Source organism: Medicago truncatula, chromosome 5 (genome assembly GCF_003473485.1).
Source record: "Medicago truncatula cultivar Jemalong A17 chromosome 5, MtrunA17r5.0-ANR, whole genome shotgun sequence".
Lineage (NCBI taxonomy): Eukaryota > Viridiplantae > Streptophyta > Magnoliopsida > Fabales > Fabaceae > Medicago > Medicago truncatula.
In genome coordinates this window covers 19704449-19730106 of record NC_053046.1, presented here as the reverse complement: position 1 = coordinate 19730106, position 25658 = coordinate 19704449, and the positions used below count along the sequence as shown (strand labels likewise).

General features: G+C 34.7%; 2 protein-coding genes and 1 pseudogene across 2 annotated transcripts; 1 reads left to right on the top strand and 2 right to left on the bottom strand.

Moving 5' to 3' along the window:
* Window positions 1-7090: 7090 nt before the first annotated feature.
* On the top strand, window positions 7091-9379 carry LOC11435824 (uncharacterized). The gene has a single exon (XM_003614079.4). It carries the CDS (start codon window positions 7190-7192, stop codon window positions 9182-9184), a length of 1995 nt encoding a protein of 664 aa, XP_003614127.2. The 5' UTR covers window positions 7091-7189; the 3' UTR covers window positions 9185-9379.
* A 5627-nt stretch (window positions 9380-15006) lies between these two features.
* On the bottom strand, window positions 15007-17033 carry LOC25494665 (protein RMD5 homolog; annotated as a pseudogene).
* Window positions 17034-17215: 182 nt separating this feature from the next.
* LOC11432553 (uncharacterized) lies at window positions 17216-22332 on the bottom strand. Its single transcript, XM_024784807.2, has 2 exons — window positions 22248-22332; window positions 17216-18917 (listed from the first exon to the last, which is right to left on the bottom strand). The coding sequence occupies exons 1-2, from the start codon at window positions 22330-22332 to the stop codon at window positions 17371-17373; spliced, it is 1632 nt and encodes a 543-aa protein (XP_024640575.1). The 3' UTR covers window positions 17216-17370.
* Between the last annotated feature and the right edge of the window lie 3326 nt (window positions 22333-25658).

The window sequence follows — 25658 nt, the reverse complement described above, 5'->3', positions numbered from 1 at the left end:
TTCACATTAACCGAAAGTTAAGAAAAATTTAACTTTCTTCCAACTCCTTTAATCAAAGTTAAGGCTTCAACTATGGCTTAAACCAATGCTAGATTCACACTGTGTGATATAGATTTGAATGTTGAGATTATTCCTTTACCAGATTTAAATATTGTTGTTGAAACTTCATTAACAAACCAACCTATAGTTGGTTTAGAGGAGTCAGATGAAGAGAACTTAGAAGAGGAGACAGAAGAGAGCAACAATGATACATTGATACTGGTACAATATTTATCTCTTTGAAGATAACAATAAACAAACTTTGTTTTAAAAAAAAACAAACATTGTTTAAAAAAAAACAAACTTTAGTTTACCAAATAGATTATTAGTTTTATTGAAAAAGATAAAAGTAATTGACAAAGGGTATAATTGACAAATCGTACCCTTAAAATACCAAAAGACAGTTAAATAGAAACGAAAAATATACCCTAAAAGACACTTAAAAAAGAACGGAGCAAGAGTACTAGTCAAGGTCGGTTCAAATAATGTTTTTGTTCAGCATGTATACTGTTCATATTTTTATACAAATTATATATCGTTCATGTTGTTAATATGAACTTCTTTAAAAAAAAATGTTGTTAATATGAACTCGTTTACGTACAAATTAAAGTAATTTAAATACTTATCTCAACGGGTGAAAATATTAAATTGTTAAGTCAAATATTATGATTGAGATTCAAACTTCAGTCCATTTATTTATGTTTGACATAATTCTCCATAACCTCGTCTTACCGTTGACTTCAAAAAACGTGGATCTGGTGGTTTCGAGGAAAGGAACGGAGGTACCAGAAGGAAATCAGAGATTGACGATGGTGGTACAGTGAAGGGTGTTTGATAGTCGGTACCTGAAGCTTGATGTGGATGTAGAAGACATGAATAATGGTTGGTGTTGCCGACAGAGCAGTAGAGAAAACACTTCGATCCCGGGGTTTCCGCGGTGGTGACGATGGTGGGCTGAGAGATGGATTGCATAATTCCTTGATACTTCATTGTTGTATGTGACCAATGAAGTTTGTGATTTTCGGTTGGACAAGTTGCACTTCCTTCTTTGGTGTTGAAGGGAGTTCCAAACATGACCTATCCATGGACAATTGATTTGGCATTGAAGGCGGAGGACACAGTTACGTCAGTAACACAACTTGATTTATGAGAGAAGTAGTTGGGAATGTTAACACATGGTGTGGATCCTCTTCTTCATCGTCCACCGGCATAACTTCCATGAACTCTGGTTGAAATTGCCAGATAAAAGAGGTGGTGAATGATTCCCAATCCACATCTAGATGTCATGGATACCACCATTTTCACCGGTTGAGAGCACAAACTTGCAAAACACTCACCGCCGTTGGCAGTTGTGTAACATCCCGTTATCCCAAAATAATTAAATATAAAATATTCATCAGAGTAATTCACCAAACAGGCATGCTACACTACATTTTCAAAATTTCTTAAATAGAAAATAATATTATTTAATAAAACTTATTCATAAGCCAACATTAATTTGCAGCGGAATATTTTCAACGTTAAAATCCATTTTCAACATTAATAACCACAACATTCAACATAATAATTCTCCAATAGAAATCTTGGCATAAAAGCCTCAACATTAAATCCAACAATCAAACAAAGGGCTACATCAGCATAATCCAAAAATGTGATACATAAGGAATGAAAACAATAAGAAATCACATCCCGTACGTATCAGAGCCCTAGACACTTGAGCCACCACCTACTACTCAGGATCACCTGCAAGTTACCCATAGGAAGGGCAATATTTTCAAGCAGAAGGGGTGAGATTCATAACAATAATTATAGATAATAAATTCATCAATTGAATCTAACACCCTATTAAACATCAATACATCATCTTGTAAATATAAATATATATTTCACAAAGCAACAACATCATCTTCAGTATGGAAAATGCAACCAACAACAAAGACTCATGCATGACATGACGACACCACTAAGACCCCTCAATAAATGCAATTATGCATGTGGTACCAAAACAGGACCGAAGCCCTCACCGCTTTTGAATGGTTAAAGCATTCATCAGGACATAAGTCCTCACCGCTGTGAACAACTAGTGCTCCAGGACATGAGTCATCCCGCTGTTTATGCATATGCTATGGACCCACTTGTGTATATCTACATACAACTTGACCATGCATACATTTTCATATGACTCCGAGTTTATACAACATGTATGATTAGTAAGTACAACATACATTACAGCCATCAGCAATATCATCAATCAGTAATCCAACAATCCATGAATATGCACAATTAATCACAATTATGCTTAAACATCAACATCAATCATCATCTTTCATATAATAACAATCAGCATTAAAAAACTGGGCAACTCGCCTTGCGAGCTCATCTGCTCGCTATGGCGAACTCAGAAAACAGGTTGCTCGCCATGGCGAGTTCGAGGCGAACGAAAATATGGTGCTTTCGGGAGTTTTGACATTTTTCTCACTAAATCTTCATTTTAAGGTTCCCTAATCATCTTTTTAATCTGAAAATTGTCCCAGACATCTTTAAAATCATCTAGGTACTCAAAACTATCCTCCTAATACCTTATAACAACAATTCAAAAATCATGTTTTATACTGGGTTACTCGCCACAACGAGTTGTTCTGCTCGTGAGGCGAGCCATGAAGTTGCTCACTCGCCTTGGCGAACAAGGCTACTCGCGAGGCGAGTGATGAACTTCTGTACGGGCAGAATGCAAGTTTTTCCCAAAAATCCCATTTTTCTCCAATTCACTCCCCAAATTAGTTTACAGATGTGAATTAACTTGCTGTATACACTCAGAACCTATTTCTAACATCAGAACAACAATCTCCATGTAACACCCCGTTACCCAAAAGCAATTAAATAACAAATATTCATCAGAGTGATTCCACAACGGGTATGCTACACTTCATTTCAAAAATTCCTTAAATAGAAAATAAAGCTATTTAATTCAACATCTTTCATAACTTCAAAATCATGCAGCGGAAAGTTTGCATTTCAAATAACAACAACAAGATTAAATTCTCCGAGCAACATCTTGGCATAAAGCCTAACAACAATTTCAACCATCATAGGGCCATAACAACAAGTTCCAAAATACGATACATAGGAAAGAAAACAACAATAAGAATATCTCCCATCCCACGTATCAGAGCCCTAGACACGACATTGAGCCACCACCGACTACTCAGGATCACCTGCAAGTTACCCATACGAAGGGCAACATTTTCAAGCAGAAGGGGTGAGATTCACAACAATAAAATATAGATATTAAAATCTTCAATTGAATCTAACACCCTATAACATCAAATACATCATCTTCTAATTATAAATAATTAATTCACAAGCCACAACAACATCATTGAAATCCATCCATCACAATATGTATATAAATATATATTCATCAACAACATCGTCATCATCAATGTAACAACTATAACCAACAACCAAGACTCATGCAATGACATGACAACACTGCTAAGACAACACCTTAGACTCCTCAATAGATGCAAATATGCATGTGGTACCAAACAGGACCGAAGCCCTCACCGCTTTTGAATGGTTAAAGCATTCATCAAGACCGAAGCCCTCACCGCTGTTGAGCAACTAGTGCTCCAGGACATGAGTCCTCTCCACTGTTTTATGCATATGCAGTGGACCTACTTGTGTATATCTACATACAACTTGACCATGCATACAAACTCCATATAAACTCCACTTAAACAACATGTATGGTTAATAATAAGCATACATTTCAGTCATCATCAGTAATCAACAATTCAGCAATCCAATCATCCAGAATAATGCATAATTACATGAAACTATGCTCAACACAACAACATTAAATCACTACCATTCATGCAAGAAAATCAGCACACAAAATAGGGTAGCTCGCCTCGCGAGCACATCTGCTCGCTATGGCGAGTTCACAAAACTGACTGCTCGCCATGGCGAGTTCAAGGCAAACTCGAGGCGAGTGAAAAATAGATGCTCTCGGGAAAAATGACATTTTCTCACTCAAACCTCAATCCTAAGCTCCCTATTCATCCTTTTACCCTAAAACTTGCTCCAGTCATCATTAAAATCATTTAGGTACCTTAAACCATCCCCAAAACATCTTATAACAACATTTCAAAAATCAAGTTTTGTCCAGGCTTGCTCGCCACGACGAGTTGGTCTGCTCGCGAGGCGAGCTATGAAGTTGCTCACTTGCCATGGCGAGCACAGCTACTCGCGAGGCGAGTGATGAACTTCTGTACGGGCAGAAAACATGTTTTTCCCCAAAAATCCCATTTTTCTTCCATTCACTCCCCAAATCAGTTTACAGATGTAAATTAGCTTTCTGTATGCACTTAGAACCTATTTCTAACATCAAAATCACACTCACAACTCCAAAATCATCATTCCATCATAAAACCCAAAATCCCCAATTTTCACCAAAACCTGTTAAACTCAAAATCAGAAATCAATAACTACACAATTGAAGTAAACCTCACCCTTACCTTAGAATTTGCAGAAAAAAGCACAACAAAAATGATTCGTGAGTTCTACTTGCTCTTCTCTCCTTCCTCCCAAAACTGACAGTTCTTACGTACAATGTTTTCTAACTTCTATTTTCTAACTTCCTATTTACTTAACTCCCTTTATTTTCACTTAACTCCCCATTAATAATAATAAATTCTATTAACTCCCCAAACACCAAAATAATTATTATTTCTCACCTAATCACATAATATTAAAATCAACCATATAGTAGAATATATCACACCACATAAATCACCAATATTAATTAAAATCACATATAAGACTCTAATTAAATCAAAATAATTAAATATATCGACTAGGGCGTTACGCTCCACCCCAAAATCATCATTTCATCACAAAACCCATAATTCCCAATTCTCACCAAAAACCTGTTAAACTCAAAATCAGAATTAACATCTATACTACTGAAGCAAACCTCACCCTTACCTTAGAATTGCAGAAAGAAATGCACAGCAATTGGGTTTCTTGGCTCTACTTGCTCTTCTCTCCCTTTTTCTCCCAAAACTGACAGTTTCACGTAAAAGTGTTTCTGACCCTTCTCTTACTTTCTTAACTTCCTTCTTAACTTCCTTTTATTTCACCTAACTCCCATTAATTCTAATAAATTCTAATTAACTCCTCAACCCTCAAAATAACAATTATTTTTCACCTAATTAAATTAATATTAAAACCAACCATATGATAAAATATAGGCTTAAATGCTCTTTTGGTCCCTTAAGTATTTATTTGGTATCACTTTGGTCCCTTAACTAAAAAAAAGATTGTTTGAGTACTTTATCTTTATCTCTGTTATCTGTTTCGGTCCCTTCCGTTTGATTTCTGTTAGATTTAATAAAAAACATTAACTGTTGTACACGTGTCATTATAGCATTGGCTTTGCACATCATCTTCTTCATCTTCATTAAAACCTTCATCATTCATCAACAAAACCCAGAAGAAGGAAAAAAAAAAACAGAAAAGCGAAAATCAAACCTTGAAATTGAAATTCATCATAAAATCAATCCTAATTTCAAAATCAAATCCTCCAAATTCCAAACCCTTTTCCCCAATTTCAATTTCAGTTTCCCCCAAATTTATTAAACCCTAATTCCATACCTAGGTCACCATGCGTATCTGCCTTTTTTCTTTCTTCCATATCCTTCATATTATCTACTTTGTCCCATAGAAAATGATTTGAAAAGATCCATGGCAGAATGAACTTTGAAAAAGAAAAGGGATTAGAAAATTGAGGAGTGATAGTGAAGAAGGGATTTGTGTAAAGATGAATGCATAGAAAATCTCTTGACTGAATTGTAGTTAGCGAAAAAAGAAACCAGATTGGAAGGGATTGGGGGTAGGTTATGTATATGTCTCTTTTTGCAACTATGTTTCTCAAACTACCAATTCAACAAACAAAGAGGAAAGATTGAAGGATTTGCTGATTTGATAATGTTTTTTTAAGTTGTTTGGATTATTGCAATTTAATAATTTATTGGTTTCTTGAGTTTTTTTGTTTTTACTAGGTTTGATGTTGAAGTTGATGAAGTTAGATGATGAATTTTTCTGAATTTATTTGATGCAGATGATGCTGAATTTTTTTTTCCTGGATTGGTGTGTTGTTGATGATGAAGATCATGAAGAAGGGGATGGAAGGAGAAGGAAGAAGATGAATAATATAAACCCTAACGTTTTTTTAAATTTATTTAACAGAAGGGACCAAAACAGGTAACGGAGATAAAAATAAAATACTCAAACAATCTTTTTTTTAGTTAAGGGACCAAAACGATACCAAATAAATACTTAAGGGACCAAACGAGCATTTAAGCCTAAAATATATTACTCCACATAACATCATAAATATTATTTAAAAATCACATATAAGACTCTAAATAAATTAAAATAAATAAAACAACGACTAGAGCGTTACAAGTTGCACTTGTTTTAAGACTCCGTTCACCTTGAAATGGTCCTCGGTGCAAAGTATTCATCAACAACCATCTGAATCACCAGAAAACATGAAATCCCCATATCGACCTCAAGATAGCGGGAATAAGAACGAAAATGAAAGCTCCAAATGATACGATAGCCAATAATAAGATAACTACAATAGTTACACAATAACATTGCTTAGTAACTAACCAATATAATATGCCTAAAAGATTCCTTTTAAATTAAGAGGAATCATTCTACCTTCCAGAACTAGATGAGTCATCACATTTATACTTGTTATTCTAAATATCCTATCACTAAGCTTTAAACAACTAATTTTAGTATTAAAGACCAAACTGACTAACGAATAATATACAGATACACAAACAATTTTGTATTTTATTTTGAATCACATGATAAAGGAAGATTAATTTTTTTTTTTTTTTAAAGGTGGTTAGATCAAAATGATTGTTTCTCGTACATGTGTCACCACACCACATAAAGAAAAATATTTAACTTAATAACTAAGATTTGAGTGCGCTTTGTGGGTAACGTACTTGGAGCCCACGCATATCCATCAATAAATACCATCCAAATCAACATCGATTTTCGCAACTTTCTTTATCTTTTACCCCACCTTCGAGTCAGTCCAAATTTCATCTTTCTCTTCTCAACAACAATGGCCGCCGTCGCTCTCGTTGGCCCACCTGAGATCTATTCACTCAAATCAAACCCTAACCCTACCACCACCACCACCGCTCAAACCACTGAAACCACCGTCACCACCACCACAACCACTAACGATGTCTTCCTCGATCAAATGGTCGCCAACTTCAATTCTCTTGGTAGAAACCGAAACCCACCGATGGGGTTGACAGAGAACATGTCACCAACGTTTCTCTCCACCGGTAACCCTTGCCTCGATTTCTTCTTCCATGTTGTTCCTGATACTCCTTCTGAAACACTCGTTGAGAGACTCAAACTTGCTTGGTCCCAAAACCCTCTCACCGCCCTCAAACTCGTCTGTAACCTCCGTGGCGTCCGCGGTACCGGAAAGTCCAACAAAGAAGGCTTCTACGCCGCCGCTCTCTGGTTTCATGAAAATCACCCTAAAACCCTAGCTACCAATGTTCCTTCTCTCGCTGACTTTGGCTACTTCAAAGATCTCCCTGAGATCCTCTACCGTCTTCTCGAAGGTTCTGAAGTTCGCAAAACACAGAAAGAAGAGTGGAGGGAAAGGAAATCTGGATCCAAAAGGAAATCTTCATCAGGATCAACCCCTTTTTTAAGGAGAGGAATGAAGAAAAAACAACGACACCACCACAACAACAAGAACAACAACAAGGATAACAAAGGGTGGAAGGGTACTGAGAAAGACTCCATCGTGACTGAAGAGGTGGCAGCGAGAGCTAAGGTTGAGAAAGAAGGTGCTCACGTTTTGAAGGAAGAGAAGAGGATTGCATTAGCTAAGAAGCTTGTTGATCGTTATACTACCGATCCCAATTTTAAGTTTCTTCACGATTGTATCTCTGATCATTTCGCTGATTGTTTGAAGAAGGATCTCGAGTTTTTGAAATCCGGGTCGCCCAATAAAATCAGTCTTGCTGCTAAATGGTGCCCTTCTGTTGACTCTTCCTTTGATCGGTCAACTCTTCTGTGTGAGACCATTGCCAAGAAGATCTTCCCTAGGGAGGAGTATGAAGGTGTGGAGGAGGCACATTATGCTTATAGGGTTCGTGATCGGTTGAGGAAAGATGTGTTGGTGCCGTTGAGGAAGGTGTTGGAGTTGCCTGAGGTGTTTATTGGTGCTAATCAATGGGGTTTGATTCCATACAATAGGGTTGCTTCTGTGGCGATGAAGTTTTATAAGGAGAAGTTTTTGAAGCATGATAAGGAGAGGTTTGAGAAGTACTTGGAGGATGTGAAGGCAGGGAAGACTACTATTGCTGCTGGTGCTTTGCTTCCTCACGAGATTATAGAGTCTTTGGATGATGAAGATGGTGGAGAAGTGGCTGAGTTGCAGTGGAAGAGAATTGTTGATGATTTGCTCAAGAAGGGAAAAATGAGGAATTGTCTTGCTGTGTGTGATGTGTCTGGGAGTATGCATGGGACCCCTATGGAGGTGTGTGTGGCATTGGGGTTGTTGGTGTCTGAATTGAACGAGGAACCATGGAAAGGGAAGGTTATTACTTTCAGCAGGGAGCCTCAGCTTCATGTGATTAAGGGGGATAATCTCAAGTCCAAGACACAGTTTGTGAGGAACATGGATTGGGGGATGAACACTGATTTTCAGAAGGTGTTTGATCGCATATTGGATGTAGCTGTTAATGGGAATCTCAAAGAGGATCAGATGATTAAGAGGATCTTTGTCTTCAGTGACATGGAATTTGATCAAGCATCTGCAAACTCTTGGGAGACCGATTATCAAGCTATTACTAGGAAGTATAGAGAAAAAGGGTATGGTTCTGCTGTGCCTCAGATAGTTTTTTGGAATCTGAGAGACTCGAAGGCCACCCCGGTGCCATCCACTCAGAAAGGAGTGGCGCTGGTAAGTGGGTTTTCGAAGAATCTGCTGACATTGTTCTTCGATAACGATGGTGATATAAGCCCTGTAGAAGCCATGGAAGCTGCCATCGCTGGCCCCGAGTATCAGAAACTAGTTGTGCTGGATTGATTTTCTTCTGTAATTTTTAGTGTTTTATTCAGTGCAACATTAGTAAGTTGATAAAAAGGAAATAGGCGAGTCTGTTTATAAACTACTGCTTGATTAGATTGTTGGAAACAAATTTCTGATATGCCTGTAGTTGTTCTTCAGTTGAAATGGCAGTGTGTTTTTAATGCAAATTGGTTACCTCTTTCATTTGTGTTACCTTTTATTTTGTCTTTGAGGACCAATCTCTATTTCCTATATAAATACCATTTAGTAAGGGCTGGCTATATTCACTGGTGTAAAGTTGGGGCCAACACATAGAGTTACTCTCAACTGATACATAAAGTTTTACTAAATGCTTCACGTGTTTGCATATACTTCTACTTAGGTAAAAGTTATTTGGTGCATTTGCTGGTATAAGCACACCAAGGTCCTTTTCAGACTTAAGGTCCAAATTACTGAAGGAATCCACAAGCTTAGTATGATTTGGGTGCTATGTTCAAATCTATGTTACTGAATTGCTTCTACTTGTCTTTTTTCTTGTCCAGGTATTTCTATAGTCTTAGAATATTGCAAATACCTTCACTCACTACTCAACTACTACGTACTAACAACGGATACACAAGTCTTGACCTATTTCAAATCTGAATGTATTATATGAAAGTTGAGGCAGAATTCCATGTTTTTATAGTAAGCAATATAGACTTTTTCGAATAATCATTCAAGAAGAACATCTCCGATGTTGTCATTGGTAGGGGAGGAATAAGCATTATTTTAGATTTGGAGTATTGAAGTTCTTATAAGGATTTACTTTGTCTACCTCTGGATGACAGGGCCCTTCTTTTTATGCCTTGTCACAGTTTATTCAATAATAGATTTGTTTTTCATTTTTACAAAAATTTGCTCATCTCGAACAAAACCACTTTTTCTTTAAAATGTCATTTTGTTGACGGAAAAATTTCCAATCACTCAATATTGAATGGCTGAAATGAATAGTTTAAGAGAATGAGGTGGCACATCGAACTAGAATTTAGTGTTTTTATGTAATAGAACTTTGAAATAGAACAGGTACTGTGATACAGTGTTTAAATTGCAGCTGTGGTGATTATGCTGCGAATTTTGATGTTGCGGCAAAGTATAGCGGCCGACGCAGCCACAGTTCCTTTTACAATACCGTTATGGAGACCTCTAAAATCTTTATATATTATGGCTGTAGTTTCGGCTGCGGTAACATATGCTTGATTTTTACTTTTGACTACCAAGCTTATTTACAGTTGAACTTAAGAAGATCAAATGAAAGTTGTATCAACTACAATATATCCACTATTCCCCTCATTCTTTTCAATATGCTTGGAAACACAAGGAGCCATTTTTTTCGAAATTGGTTTTTGACAGGAAGTGGAAATATATAGAAGAAATCTTGAAAATAGACATCAAACCTGGTGTCATAAAACCTGGTTTATCCATCTACTATTCTAGAAGAGACATTAAATGGTTTAAAGTTAAATAAAGGTGTCATGTTTTATATGATGTGCCTAATTTGAAAAATTGAAATTGACTTATATGGAGATATTTCCTTATAAGTTGGAATCTGCTTCGTATCAATTTTCATTAGTTTTTAGACCTGTTATTTATCATTCAATTTTCACATTTTTTAATTTTATAAACCTTTTATTTGGCTGATAGTTTGAGAATTATTTTCTCTCTTTTTTCTTGCAAGACAAAACACAATTATGTTATTGAAGAATCCAATTATATTGATTGCAGTTCATGGATACCCTTTTATGTAACCAAAACATGACATATGACATATTATACTGTATCATCTAATATGATAAAAGAATGACACCTATTCTTTTAATTATTTGAGTGAAAATGATGACACCAACTTATTTCATTCAAAGCTTGTAGGTTTTTCCCTTGTAATCAAAAGAGAATGAACTGCAGAAATTGTGTTTTTGTTACAGTGAATGATTATACACTTAGTTTCCATGCTTTTCAATCATCTGCTGTAAATCCTCCTTTCACACCTTTGAAAGCAGATAATTTCAACAAGTAGGTTTGGCACAAATCATTCCATTGAAAGTAGTAGTGTTTGTATGGCAATTATGTCACAATAGGATATCTTCGAAAGATAACAGATTAAAGCGTTGTCGAATAATTTGATCTTTGAATGACCTGTGTTTTCTAAATTACAATATACTTTGGCAAAATGGTTGAGTATATGTTGTGTTTTACAATGATGGGAGCCAACATTTAAGCCAATTCTCTGGTTTTATTCAAGGGGAAGTTGTGGAGTCCAAATTATTTACTCTATGGTTTGCACGTATTTGAGTCAATTGGAATGCTCGCAATAAAGGTGTTTTTCAAGACAATATGCTTAATGGTGTGCAAGTTCGTTAAAGTGCTTGTGAAGAAGCCGACTAACGGTCTTCTATATGTCAAGTCTTTCGAAGAGTTTAGTGTTGTTTTAAAAATAGATATTAAAATATGGTTGTTAGTTATAGTGGCTAGCTAGTTGCATTTTGGGCATATACAATAGAGTAATAAGCAGAAGATGAAAACAACTGATATACATTAGAGTTAGGATTAGGAGGAAGCTGTGATTATAGTTAACATCGCTAATTGCATTTTGGTACCAAATTATAATTGAAACTGGCAATCTATTTAGAATCAAACAGGAAACATGAAATCAACACATAAGATCCTAAGGGTTAAATCCGAATTAACCACAAGGAACATAAATGCATTTTATGCATTCTAGTTAACCATGTAAAGTTAATTGCTCGAGTTAAAGGACACTTTGTACCCAGAGGGAAGGAAAGAAACAATTTACTTTTAAGTCTACTACATAAGTTCTATGATATGCATTCTTAAAAGATCATAGCTTAACATCACGCCATTTGAATGAACAAGTGTTTCTAACCTCAGACACCGGGAAGTGCAAGTGAAAGGAATGGACGGACACTCACTACACAAGAAACATTATGTAAATAGAAAATTAGCAAGTGCAATAATTTAAGTTTGTCAAAAAAATCCAATGATCACTGATGCTAGCTACCGGAAGTAGAAGTTCACGATCCTAGTTGCAAAAGGCTGAGACATAGTCTGATCGGCGTAAATTTGACAAAAATAAAATTGATATGTGTGCATCAAAAATCAAAATTGGACTTATTTGTTTTCTCTTATTTGTCAAATCGGCTCGGATCATGTTATTGTCTTAGTTGTGATTACGATGAGAATCGTGAGCTGCTACTTCTAAAGACAACGTCGCTATGATGTTTTAAAAAGTTTTCAGTCCATAACCAGACCACCCTTAGAACGTTCTAATAGTTATAGCTAAATCAGCGATTTGTAAATTGTTAGAATCAAAGATGACTTCAATTAACTTCACCAAATATTACTTCAAATACAATTTTCGTAAACCCAAATAATAGAAAAGTATATAATCAAATTTGTATGAAGACTTTCAGAAACAAAATTTAAATTCAGTAATCCTTTACTCAGCTAGTTAGGAGAACCGTTAGTCGGTTATGCAACTGGTTAAATAACCAACTATCAATAAAACCGTTAGTCAGTTAGTAACACCAGAATATTTTCAAACTTTCTCTGCAAGAAACCATTAAGTAGTATCAGTGCTGTTGTGTGATTGTGAGTCAGAAACCGCCATGGACCCAAAGGGCAAAGCAGTGGTTGAAGAACGACTTCCACAGCAACAATCACCACGGGCCGACTCCTCACAACCGCCGCAAGACTCTCTTCTGCAATCATCAGCCAACATTCCTTCATCATCACAATCGCCACCACACTCTCCATTGGTATCAAAGAATTCTCCTTTACTTCATTGGGATTCTTGAACTCATTTAAAAGTATGAAAAAGTTTCTAATTTCTGTTTCAGGTGTGGTTTTTTGTTAGATATTCTCACATAAAGCATCACCATTGAGATCACCAATTATTTTATTAAAAAAATCTACCATAAATAAATTACACTCTAAAAAATACAACATCATCATGCAAATTAAGTTGAAATATTAAAAGAAAGTCTTATTTTGTTTAAAAAACAAGATTCTATGCTTAAAGATATTATTAAAATAATTTGACTAAATTTAAAGTCGGATACACTTTCTTTTGTTTTCACCTATTACACATTGTTAAATCAGTTACTCTGTTTTTAAAGGAATTAATAAATAATAAATTTACAATTATTATAAAATAAATATAAATTAAACTCAACAACTAAGAATAATAATAGGATAAAAATTATTTTCAAAAGGACATAGAATCATCATGTGGATTAATTATTTACATTTCATTAATTAAATTACAAAAACGAATAATTTTCAAAGTTGGAACTGAAGTATTAGAAGACTTTCCAGTAATTCTATATATGTTAACCATTTTACATCATTAAGTCATATGACACGTCATTTAAAATATGTTATAACACCATTTTTTAAATTCTAAAATTTATTGGAGGGATCAAAAGTGTGTGATTTTTAAATAGGGGAACCAATTTTGTGAGTGAGTTAAACTAGGAGGAGTGAAACAATGAATAAGCCTAAGAAAATGAGTTTTATAATATGTTTGGCAATGCCAACTTGTGAGCTTACAATCACTAGCTAATAAGTTCATATGACCAAAATAGATTTGTTTGGTAACAATCATTTCTCACAAGCTGTCATTTCTTCTTAACTAGAGTTTAAATTCGGATTTTCTATTTAATACAAACAGAGCTCAAGGGAATTAACCTGCATTTTACATGTTATATTATCCCTCATACATTGTGTTTTGAACTGGTATGAATATATAGAGTGAGTAAGGAACCCATATACACCTTTGTTGATTATTGTGTATGCAGAATGTTCCATTTTCACATGGATTGGATGTCAAGATCCAAACATAATTGGTATTAATAATACAACACAGGTTTGATTTGTCACTTTATATTGACGAAGTGTACATTTATGTACTTGTAAATTGAGTATTTTGTTATACATTTCAACATACTTGGGTTTCCTTTCTATTCAGAAGTCTTATTTTAAACCTTTTGCACTTGCAGACTGGTCTTTCAGTTTATGCTCATCAAGGGCAAGTGAGTCCAAAGGATATTGAATTCTGTCGAAATCGTAGTCCTGACACAACAAAATTAGACCTTGAGACACCCACCATCAGCAGTTTTTCAGCCAAGTCATTGTGTATTTTTCATGTTCTCAATTGGCAAGATAGCTTATATTTCTTGAGATGGGAGCAAGGAAATCAGTTAATATGGTTATTCACACTTATTGGAAGAAGAGATCTGGATCATGCATCAACTTTGTTCTTCACAATAAGATTACCATTTGAGATTTATGTCATAGTTTAGGTACATAGCAAAAGAATTATGCAATAACTTCTCTGTTTTCCTAGATAACTGTATCAATTGCAGCAGCAAATTGATTTCATTAGAAATAAGAAACTCTCAATTGCAGCCTTTGCTGTGATTCTTTAGTTACCTGGGTTATGGAATCGTACTTGTTATCGAGTGCTTAATATTGAGTCAAAACTACACATCTAAAATAATGAATGTCCTCCACTACCAAAGAGAACATCAGAAAAATATTCTTCTTGAATGGTTATTTGAAAAATTCTATGTTTCATACTATAAAAGAATGCAATTCTAGATCAACTTTCACATTCTGAATAGGTTAAGACTAGTCTATGAAACATTATTCAAAATAGAATTAAAAAGAATTTTTATTTACAAGTATATGAAACATACACAGACATCACAACTAGCCATGGGCCATTGCAATCATCATACTAAAACGTGAATCAGATGATACAATTTAATACAAATCCATGAAAATCACAAACATAGTTGCATGCACTGTGCTGCATCAATATCAAAGGGACAATATGGGAACTTAAACGCTTCTGTGCTGTTCATGGACATTTTCAAGATAGACTGATCACAGAGGACATGGCCACAGGACAACAACATTGGATGGTTATCCTCAGTTGCTTGTTCCTTCGAGACGAGACAAAAGAAAATAATGTAACTGGAATTCTTTGTCAGTCTCAATTGCTACTGTTAAAAGGCTCATGACTGCCATTTCTGCTTTCCTGACATGATATTCATAAATTTAAGGAGAGCTGGCAAAAACAGGACCCCTGCTGCCACAGTCAAACTCAATGGACTGTTGTATGACTGTCCCAAAAGATCGCAGAACTGCCTTTTAAGTTCCTCATCCAACCTATCCGACTCAATGGACTGTGATATGACTTGCCAAACTTTCCAGGCCGCTGAAGACAAGTCATATGCTTCTGGATATCAGCAATATGTCTGGTAGCAAAAGGAGAAAGGTGAGTTTTGTCATAATGAAGTACTTCAACTATAATTCCATTTGAAAGTATTCTTACAAATTGCATTGAATGAAGTTTTAACACAATGCCAGATCCACTTTGAGCAAGTGTCAGAATTAGCGGCAGCCTAATTGAGGGCTGGGTCCTCCAGGTTCTGATTCCATTTGAAAGTATTTCTATGAATGGATATTTCATAATTGCGGCAGACTCGGGCTCTCCAACTGCCCTTAAAAAAATGGTCCCTTACATCAAAATGGTCCTGGTGAAAAAAATGGTTGGCAATAATTTGATTTAAAGTGTGTATAAAAATGTCGATGTTTCTCTAAGCTTTCGGTGTATCAGCGTTAAAATATTTCTCAAGGTATTCCCATAGTCGCTGAGTTCTACATTTAGGTCCTTTTGTGTACTTTCCATTTGCCAAACTGGAGCAATTTTAAGTAAACTAGCCTTCAGTTCAGCTCAATCAGGACAGAATTATAATCAAGCACATAATCAGTGTCAAAACACAACTCAATTTCCTGTCTGATTGGATCAATCATCTCTTGAGGCTTGGAACTGGATAACTTTTGCTTCTTAGTAACTTTATCAAAAGCATCTTTAACAGAACTTAGCTTCACGATGAGTATTGACTGTAACTACAGTTTGTAAGGCCATAAGTTAAGATACACTGAAAATGGAAGGAACAGATCTATGGCTGGCATATCTACTCACTGGTTAGTGGTTGAATAGTGACTAGTGAGTGAACTTAAATTAAACAGTTAGAGTTATTTGCAATATTCTAAGACTGAGACTACCTGGACAAAGAAAAATAAATATAGAAGCAGTTAACTAACATGGTCATTGAACATGGCACCGACATCATAATATAATAAACTTGTGGATTCCTTCTGTGATTTGGACCTTCAGTCTGAAAAGGGCCATGGTGCGAATATGCCAACAAATGCACCAATTGACTTGTACCACAATTTATGTTTGTGCTTGTCTTTAGAGCTGTATTTACAACTTTCCTAATGCTATTTTCCCGCAATCAGCAACATACATTATCAACTGTGGCAGTAATTTAAAAGTAATTATCAAACAAAACTCAATTAATTTGATTGCTATGGTCAATTTGGTATGCATGAAACACTTGAAAGAATAAGAAAAAATAGGATAGGGTTAAACACACGAAGCATATATACAGATTATTCCACTCTATAGCCCACAAAAATTAAATGTGTTATGCATTTAGCAAAGCATGAATGAGTCTTGGCCTTGGCCCCAACTTAACATTTCATTAAGACAGTGATCTTATGGCCAGCCCTTACAAAACCATATAATACTAAAAGTCGAGATAAAGTTTCTTACATCTCATCACTGGTGCCTAACATTTGATTGATTAGCTTCAAGTTTCAAATTACCAGACAAGTGAAATCCGTTACATATTCGTCATAACTGGAAAATGTGGAGCTTGTGAACAAGATCTTCTGATGCCTTGACTGCAAAGTTATCAGAAGGATCAAAGCCTCCTTTATTCCTTAGCAGAACCATTACGCTGGAGATTACTCTGCCTCAGCATGGTTTGCCGGTGACTATAAATTCATTCAATCATACAGGGAAAGCAGGAAAGACTACTAGGCGACGGGGAAAAACAAAAGTTAATGGGAGTTGTTAACAACTTAACATGGAAAACAAACAATAACAAAGGTGGTTAGTATTATAGGAACGATGAATAAGAAACTGTATGTAAGTTTTGCTGATTTTCATTCAATACCAAATTTTTTACTCATTTGTGTGACTCCAACGGATACAAAGTTACAGGAACATTGAGCTATGGCATTGCTGAAGTTGTTGCACTAAATAAAACACTAAAAAGTACAAAAGAAAATCAATCCAGCACAACTAGTTTCTGATACTCAGGGCCAGCAATGGCAGCTTCCATGGCTTCTTCAGGGCTTATTTCACCTTCATTATCTAAGAACAGTGTCAGCAGATTCTTAGAGAAACCACTCACCAGCGCAACTCCTTTCTGAGTAGCACGCACTGGGGTGGCCCTCGAGTCTCTCAGATTCCAAAAAACTATCTGAGGCACAACAGAACCATACCCTTTCTCGCTATACTTCCTAGTGATTGCTTGGTAATCGGTCTCCCAAGGGTTCACAGACGCTTCATCAAACTCCATGTCACTGAAAACGAAGATCCTTTTAATCATCTGATCCTCCTTGAGATTCCCATTAACAGCCACCTCCAATATGCGATCAAACACCTTCTGGAAATCAGTGTTCATCCCCCAATCCATATCCCTCACAAACTGTGTCTTGGACTTGAGATTATCCCCCTTAATTACATGAAGCTGAGGCTCCTCGCTGAAAGTAATAACTTTCCCTTTCCAAGGCTCATCACTCAATTCAGACACCAACAACCCCAATGCCAAAGACACCTCCATAGGAGTCCCAGACATGCTCCCAGAAACATCACACACTGCAAGACAATTTTTCATCTTTCCTTTCTTGAGCAAATCATCAACAATTCTCTTCCACTGCAACTCAGCAACTTCTCCACCATCTCCATCCCCCAAAGACTCTATAATCTGGTGAGGAAGCAAAGCACCAGCAGCAATAGTAGTCTTTCCTGCCTTCACATCCTTCAAGTACTTCTCAAACCTCTCCTTATCATGCTTCAAAAACTTTTCCTTATAAAACTTCATCGCCACAGAAGCAACTCTATTGTAAGGAATCAAACCCCATTGATTAGCACCAATAAACACCTCAGGCAACTCCAACACCTTCCTCAACGGCACCAACACATCTTTCCTCAAACGATCACGAACCCTATAAGCATAATGTGCCTCCTCCACACCTTCATATTCCTCCCGAGGGAAGATCCTCTTTGCAATACTCTCACACAGAAGAGTCGATCGATCAAAGGAAGAGTCAACAGAAGGGCACCATTTAGCAGCAAGGCTGATTTTATTGGGCAACCCAGATTTCAAAAACTGAAGATCCTTCTTCAAACAATCAGCAAAATGATCAGAGATAGAATCATGAAGAAACTTAAAATGAGGGTCGGTAGTGTAACGATCAACAAGCTTCTTAGCCAAGGCAATCCTCTTCTCTTCCTTCAAAACATGAGCGGTTTGTTTCTGAGCCTTAGCCCTCGCCGCCACCTCTTCAGTCATCAAAGAGTCTTTGTCAGTGAGTTTCCACGCACCTTTGTGCTCCCTGTGGTTGTGGCGTTGTTTTTTATTTATTCTTGTTCTTAGAGCAAAAGGGTTTGATGGTTGCAAGCGCTTATTGGATCCAGATTTCCTTTCATTCCACTCTTCTTTCTGGATTTCACGAATTCCAGAACCTTGGAGAATACGGTATAGAATTTCAGGGAGATCTTTGAAGTAACCAAAGTCAGCAAGTGTAGGAACATTGGTAGTTAGGGGTACTATTTATTAACTGCTCAGTGCGTTGCGTGGGATCCAAGTTGTTTAACTACGCAAATCTTACTCGTTAAGTTAAAATATTGTTCCTTGTTTGGCTTTACTGGCTAAACTATCAATATCATTATGCATTTCTTTTCTCCTCTCTTCAAACGTGCTCTTTCTTTAGTAGGGAGGGATATAGTAATTGTATGTTTGGTTATGCGGTGAATATAATTGATTTTGATTGAATTGATTTTATTTGAATTGATTTTGGTTAAAAGTGAGTTGAATGTAAAGTGGTTTATGTTTGGATGTACAAATAATAAAATCAATTCACACCAAAGATGTTGTTTGGATAGTTTTGATCAAAATTGCTTTTAAATGTGTAAATTACCAAAAGAGCCTAACATTATAAAATCATACTTAAATAAAACTTAATACTCCTTTCATTTTTAAATATAAACAAAATTGATTTTTAATGATGTATGTGGTCCATATTATTAACCACATACTCCCTCCGTTTCAAAATATAAGCAAATTTTACTTTTTAGGTTCATTCAATTAATGATGTATGTGGTACCACATACATCATTAATTGAATGAACCTAAAAAGTAAAATTTGCTTATATTTTGAAACGGAGGGAGTACATCATTAAATGAATGAACTTAAAAAGTCAATTTTATTTATATTTAGAAGCAGAAGGGTAATTTGCTTCAAATACAAAACCAAATGGTAAAAAATACAACAATTATCTAATCAGAATGTCGTGTCCCTAAATTTTAATGGTACAACCACCACTTGTCCACTCACTTTATTTATCCAGAAGCTTCAACTTAATATTCAAGCTTACCCATTTTACTATCTGGTCCATTTCTCCTTCCCCCATGTATCAATTTTCTTCTCCCATCACAGAACAATGCTTTTCATTATTAATAAACTTTGTCATATCTCATCCCCCTTTTCCCTCAGGATATTTTTTGAAGAAGTTAAAGGGTTTATAAATTACTGGAATAAATTATAGATTTAAATAAATTCTTGTTTCAAAAAATAAATGTTTTCCCTCATCGACATTCTTGTTGGGAGTGACACATCTGGGTGAAGCAATGCAAATTAATGAGTCTGTAAAAGAGTAATTGATGATAGTTGTTAAGGGCAATGAAGGAATTAAAAAAACTACAAAAGCGTAACCCACCAAGAAATGAAGAATTGATTTTGGGCTCAACGTGAAAAGCTAGGATTTCTAGCTTTTGGTAGAATTGAGTTTGGAAGATAGAATAGCTTTTTGAAGAGAAAACCAAACATACTCAAAGAAGACAAGAATCACGTTTTCTTCTCAAAACGTGAGTTTGGGGTGCGGAAACGTGAAACCAAACATGTACTAAGACTTACTTCAACGTGATTTATAGTAGGAATATAATACTCATACAAGGTGTGTTTTTTTTTATTTTTTTTAAGCATATTTTATGTATAATTGTTGCTGTGAGCTTAACTTAGTTGATAAAGACAATACATAATATATGCAAGGTCCGATGTTCGAATCCGGACACCACAAAAAAAAAATTGTTTCAAAAAACTACATATATTATATCTTTTTCTTTCTTTTAGAAGTTTTTGTTATATTTTATCTTTAAAATCTAATTTTTTAAATTGCTTAAATTATTTGTTATTTCTTTATCTTTTAACATCATATACCAATTCAAATTTTAACTACTCATAATATTTTTAGGACTATAAAATTAATGTTATGAAATAATGACTTAGTGGATGTCCATCCTTAAGTCTTCCACCTTTCTATAACTCTCATTTTCTACCTTCCTATAACTCTCATTAGTAAGTGAATAGTTAGTGGAACTTAATTGCTTTCATCACTCACTTACTCATCTTGTGTACTATAAATAGTGCTCATATTGTATGCAAAGACACACTCTTGAAGAGAATAATACAAAGTGCTTTTATCTTCTCCTTTCTCTTCTTTTTTGATCTTATGCTTTTACTTTATTTTATAACACGTTATTAGCACGAAGCTCTACCAACACAACTTGAGGTAATATTGGTTTTTGCTTGCATGCTTAATTGTGACATAATTTTTCAATTCTAATTTTACTTCCATGGCAATGAATTTTTGTCTTGCAATTTATAAATGCATTACGAGTAATTTATGTCCTCCCCTTAAACAAGTTGTTGTTTGTCTCATTGTCCAAGTTGTTTTTGAAGTTTATGTTTTTTTTTAATTATAAGTAATTGAGTTATCAAAACACGCAGACTTGGTTTCTAGTTTGTGTATGTGATGATTTATTTTCAAATTATCTTAAGTTTGTTTTTAAGAAGATGATTGATTTTGAAAATGAATGTGTTTTAGTTGACCGTGTCCATTCTTTTCTGCCTTAATATCAAATTCCTCAAGTTGCATTTCATGAATAATTTTGTTTAGAACAATCACTAGTGCTAGATCAGTTTGTACAAGATTCTCAAATGTTCATCTGTTGTGATATTTGAAGCTATTAATTAAGAACACAATACTTTATTTGTAATTGTCATGTGGTTACACATTAGGAGCTGTTACTAATACCATCATGAGCAGTATATTAAAATATCCATAATTGTTCAATGGTTATACTTGTGTCTGTTTCTTTATTTTGAGTATAATCAGATCATTTGAAGTACTGATCAATGTATCATACATGTATGTACATATGTTCTCTATGTGTAAACAAAAGAAAAACTAAATTTAATATCAAAGCATCCCCGAAGGATCACTTAAACAATTAATTTTTTTTATGATTGTTTAAAAAGATTTGAGATATAGTTCCTGAAGAACTAAAAATTAACATTAAAGCATCCTTGAAGAATTGCTCAAACAATTTCTGAAGAGCTTAAAATAAATTAAGATTAAAACATCCCTGAAGGATTGCAAACAATCAAAATTTTATCATTGTTTATGAAGGTTTAAGATAGTTCTTGAAGAACTAAATATTTAATATATAGCATCCTCGAAGGATAGCATAAATCATGACCTTCCTTGATGTTGATAGATTTATGATTGAAAATAAGATATATTTTACCTTTGTATAACTTTTAAAATGAAAGTGTTGAAGAGTTACACGTTGTGAATGTAATGTAGTTATCGAAGAATTACATTGTTGTTTTTAAGGATCCCTAAAGGATCGCTCAAATAAAGAATTTTCTTGATCATTGTTTATAAAGATTTGGAATATAGTTCCTTTTTGATCATCTGTGGACCATGCACTATTTTCCTTTACAACTCCTTCTTTGGTTGTTGGAACAAAGTCTCCATCTGTGATAACTGTCCACATATCATTGTCTTGAGATCTAAGAAAGAGTTACATCTTACCTTTCCAGAAGTAGTAGTTTGAGCCATCAAAAAGTGGTGGTTTGTTTGATGATCCTCCTTCGGCTATGTACTTGACTTTAGACATACTTCATGAATCTTTTCTCTAACATTTGTTTAAGTGTTCAAACCCTTAGAACCGGGGGGGGGGGGGGGGATTTGAATTGTGACCCTTTAAAATTATCCTGTAACATAAAAAGTAATTCTCAAGTTGAAACTTGGAATAGTTAAGTTAATGACAGACTTCAGAACGTTCTGATGTCTGAGTGCCAAAAACAGTTTAACAAAGTAAATGTGTTTGTGTTTGCAGTAAGTAAAGAGTATAGGGAAGAGAGAATCAACACACAGAAATTTATAGTGGTTCCCCCAATGTGGGTTAGTCCACTCCTCACAATCTTGTGAGAGTTTCCACTATGATGCTTGAGATAACCTCTCAAATCCTGCATCTTACAATCTGTGTTCACCTGAACACTTACAATTTTGTGTTCTCTAAGCCTCGGCAGGCTTGCACCTTGTTGCTAAGTTAACCACTTAGACTTTCACAATCTTTGCTTAAGCTAACACTTTAGTACTCATAAAGTTAGATGAGACTTGATTACAATTTGTGAGAAGTTTGAATGTTTGTGAAAGAAATAGAAGAGGAAGAAGAAGAAGAAGAAGTTATCTTTAAGAAAGATAACAGAGAGTATTGATGTGCACTTATAGGAAGGTAACAAAAGCCTTCAGTGATTGATCAATTTCAATTGCAAGAGCTGAAAACAATCTCAAGTTGTTTATTTGTATGCTTTGCAATGGTGCAAGTTTTGCTAAGGCCTTGATCTCTATTTATAGAGTCTTTGGGCTCATATAGCCGTTGTAAGGTGCTCAATGGTGTTATGTCATGTGTCCTGGGCCCCACAAGCTTTTACTTGAAAATCTGGGTGAATATTTTGACCATCAGAATGTTGTTGTGTTCCCATGATGAACATCAGAATGTTGCTGTGTTCTTCATCAGAATGTTGATATTCATGATGTTCTTCATCTAGGTTCATCAATGATGAATGTCAATGGATCCTGACTCTCTCTCTCTCTCTCTATATATATATTTATATATATATATCGTGGTATTTTAGTTTTGTAAATACATATATTGCAGCAAAGTCAAGCATACAATTTGTTTCTTAGAGAAAGAACAATATCATTCAATCGTTTGAAAATGCTAACACCACATCAAGGAATTGGAGAATGCTATTTATTAAAGATTGTGATTTTATACATACAAGAAAGTTGCAGTTTTCTAATTTAAAAGGAGGTTCTTTCAACAAATCAATACGAAGATATATCAAGAGTCGCTAATTTGGAGAAGAGTATGGAGATAGATAATATCTTTCTACAGAGTCACCGCCAAGTAAAGATTTTGAGCAACTAGTATAAAAGATTATTTGAACTTCTTCGTTGTCTTTACGAGGGGGAGACAAATATGTGTTCTGCACTCTTTTTCCCTTAACCATGGTTTTATCCCATTGGATTTTTCTGGTAAGGTTTTTAACGAGGCAGATTATGACACAAAAGGATGTTGTAATCTTTTTCCTTCACTAGAATTTTTTTTCCCAAGTAAAGTTTTAATGAGGCATATCCCGATGGACATCCAAGGGGGAGTGTTATGAAATAATGACTTAGTTGATGTCCATCCTTAAGTCTCCCACCTTCCTATAACTCCCATTTTCTACCTTCCTATAACTCTCATTAGTAAGTGAATAGTTAGTGGACCTTAATTACCTTGATCACTCACTTACTCGTCTTGTGTACTATAAATAGGGCTCATATTGTATTACAAAGACACACTCTTGAAGAGAATAATACAAAGTGCTTTTATCTTCTCATTCCTCTTCTTCTTTGATCTTGTGCTTTTACTTTATTTTATAACAATTAAAGTATTTTTGCTAAACAACTACTCGCATAATTTTAGCACAAGTAGAATTGCACCTTTGAAATTAACCTTTCTCATTCTTCATGTTTGACAAATATCACTTCTATAATTTTTTTTATACACTTTTTCATATACTATTTTTTTTATAAACTTTATTAACATTATTCACACTATAAATATAAAATATGAAGACTTAAGGTTACGATCATTAGAATGTGAAGAATACCAAATTTTAAAGAGATCACATATATTTAATCGATGTGATTTTTATGGATGATAGATCATGCATCAAATTTTGTTCTTCGTGAACTTTTAATAACATGATTTCATATTAACTTAATTATTTTTCTATGCTAATATTTATTTAATTTTGTTGTTGATGATATTCTATGGGATCAAAATTCAATACACTATGTGAAGCGGCATTGTTACAAAATATCAATCTATTTTATTATAAAAAAATAATATCAATCTACGTTGATTTATGTAATATGTTATGAGATAAAAAGTATCTTAATTTCTAATAACAACCATAAATTTAAACCAACTTCCTATGGATATAGAATATTTTATAAAACTATAACCATTGTGAAGCCGTATAATTTTTTTAAAGAGTTAATATATGTCCTTTGTCTATTGATTCGTTGTACTTTTTTTGGGTAACCATGATATAGGTTCACAAATTGCACCATCATTTGGGATGACTAATCTCCATTAGGAATCAGTGGGGCACAAAAGATGCTCTTCCCTTTTAATCGATTTTGTTTTCTCATACACATGAGCCATGAAACAAACCCATGACCACATGTTTAAAGGGACACAAAACTCTTACCGATTGGACTAATTCATTATTGATTTTGTTACACTTTTTATTCTTGCATTGAACATTCATTGCACCATTTATATTTATTTTTAAGATATTATTATTATTGTAAATTTAAATAAATTCAATTTAATATACTTACACGTGTATTCGTTCACACAAACTTATTTAATATCTAACCCGGGCAACGCCGGGGCTCTAAACTAGTTTTAATCTAAAGAGTAGTTAAGATTGGCTAATGCGTCTAAATAATGATTTCCTTCCGACTCCAGCTTTCCTCCATTTAAGAAGCCTCCGTTTATTCCTTTTTACTTTATTGATGTTTGACATGTGGCAAATGTAAAAATAAGGGTTGAGATTAAAAGCTCTAGCATAAACACTTGTGTAATGAAAAATAAAATGCATGTTTTTCCAACAAAACACACACACTTTCTCTTTCTAACGTGCACTTTTCTTCCTCCTCTTAACACCATCGTCGCCTCTCCCTCTCACTCTTGCTGATGTCGTCATTTAGTCCTGTCGTCGCAAGCAGAACCACAGTGAATCAAGACAACCACTGAAAATCAAAGCTCTAAACATCTTTGAATTGAATCACACCTATTTGTAAATCAATTAAATAATTGTTGAGCTTTTACAAGTTTCTAATAATTTAATTTAAATCAGTAATAAATAAGCGATATGA

Bases quoted from the DNA above. Each gene is read 5' to 3' on its own strand.
- LOC11435824 (XM_003614079.4), top strand. From the start codon at position 7,190: ATGGCCGCCGTCGCTCTCGTTGGCCCACCTGAGATCTATTCACTCAAA.
- LOC11432553 (XM_024784807.2), bottom strand. From the start codon at position 22,332: ATGTCTAAAGTCAAGTACATAGCCGAAGGAGGATCATCAAACAAACCA. The intron at 18,918-22,247 runs GTAAGATGTAAC...GTTAATAAATAG, and splicing joins AAACTACTACTTCTGGAAAG to TACCCCTAACTACCAATGTT.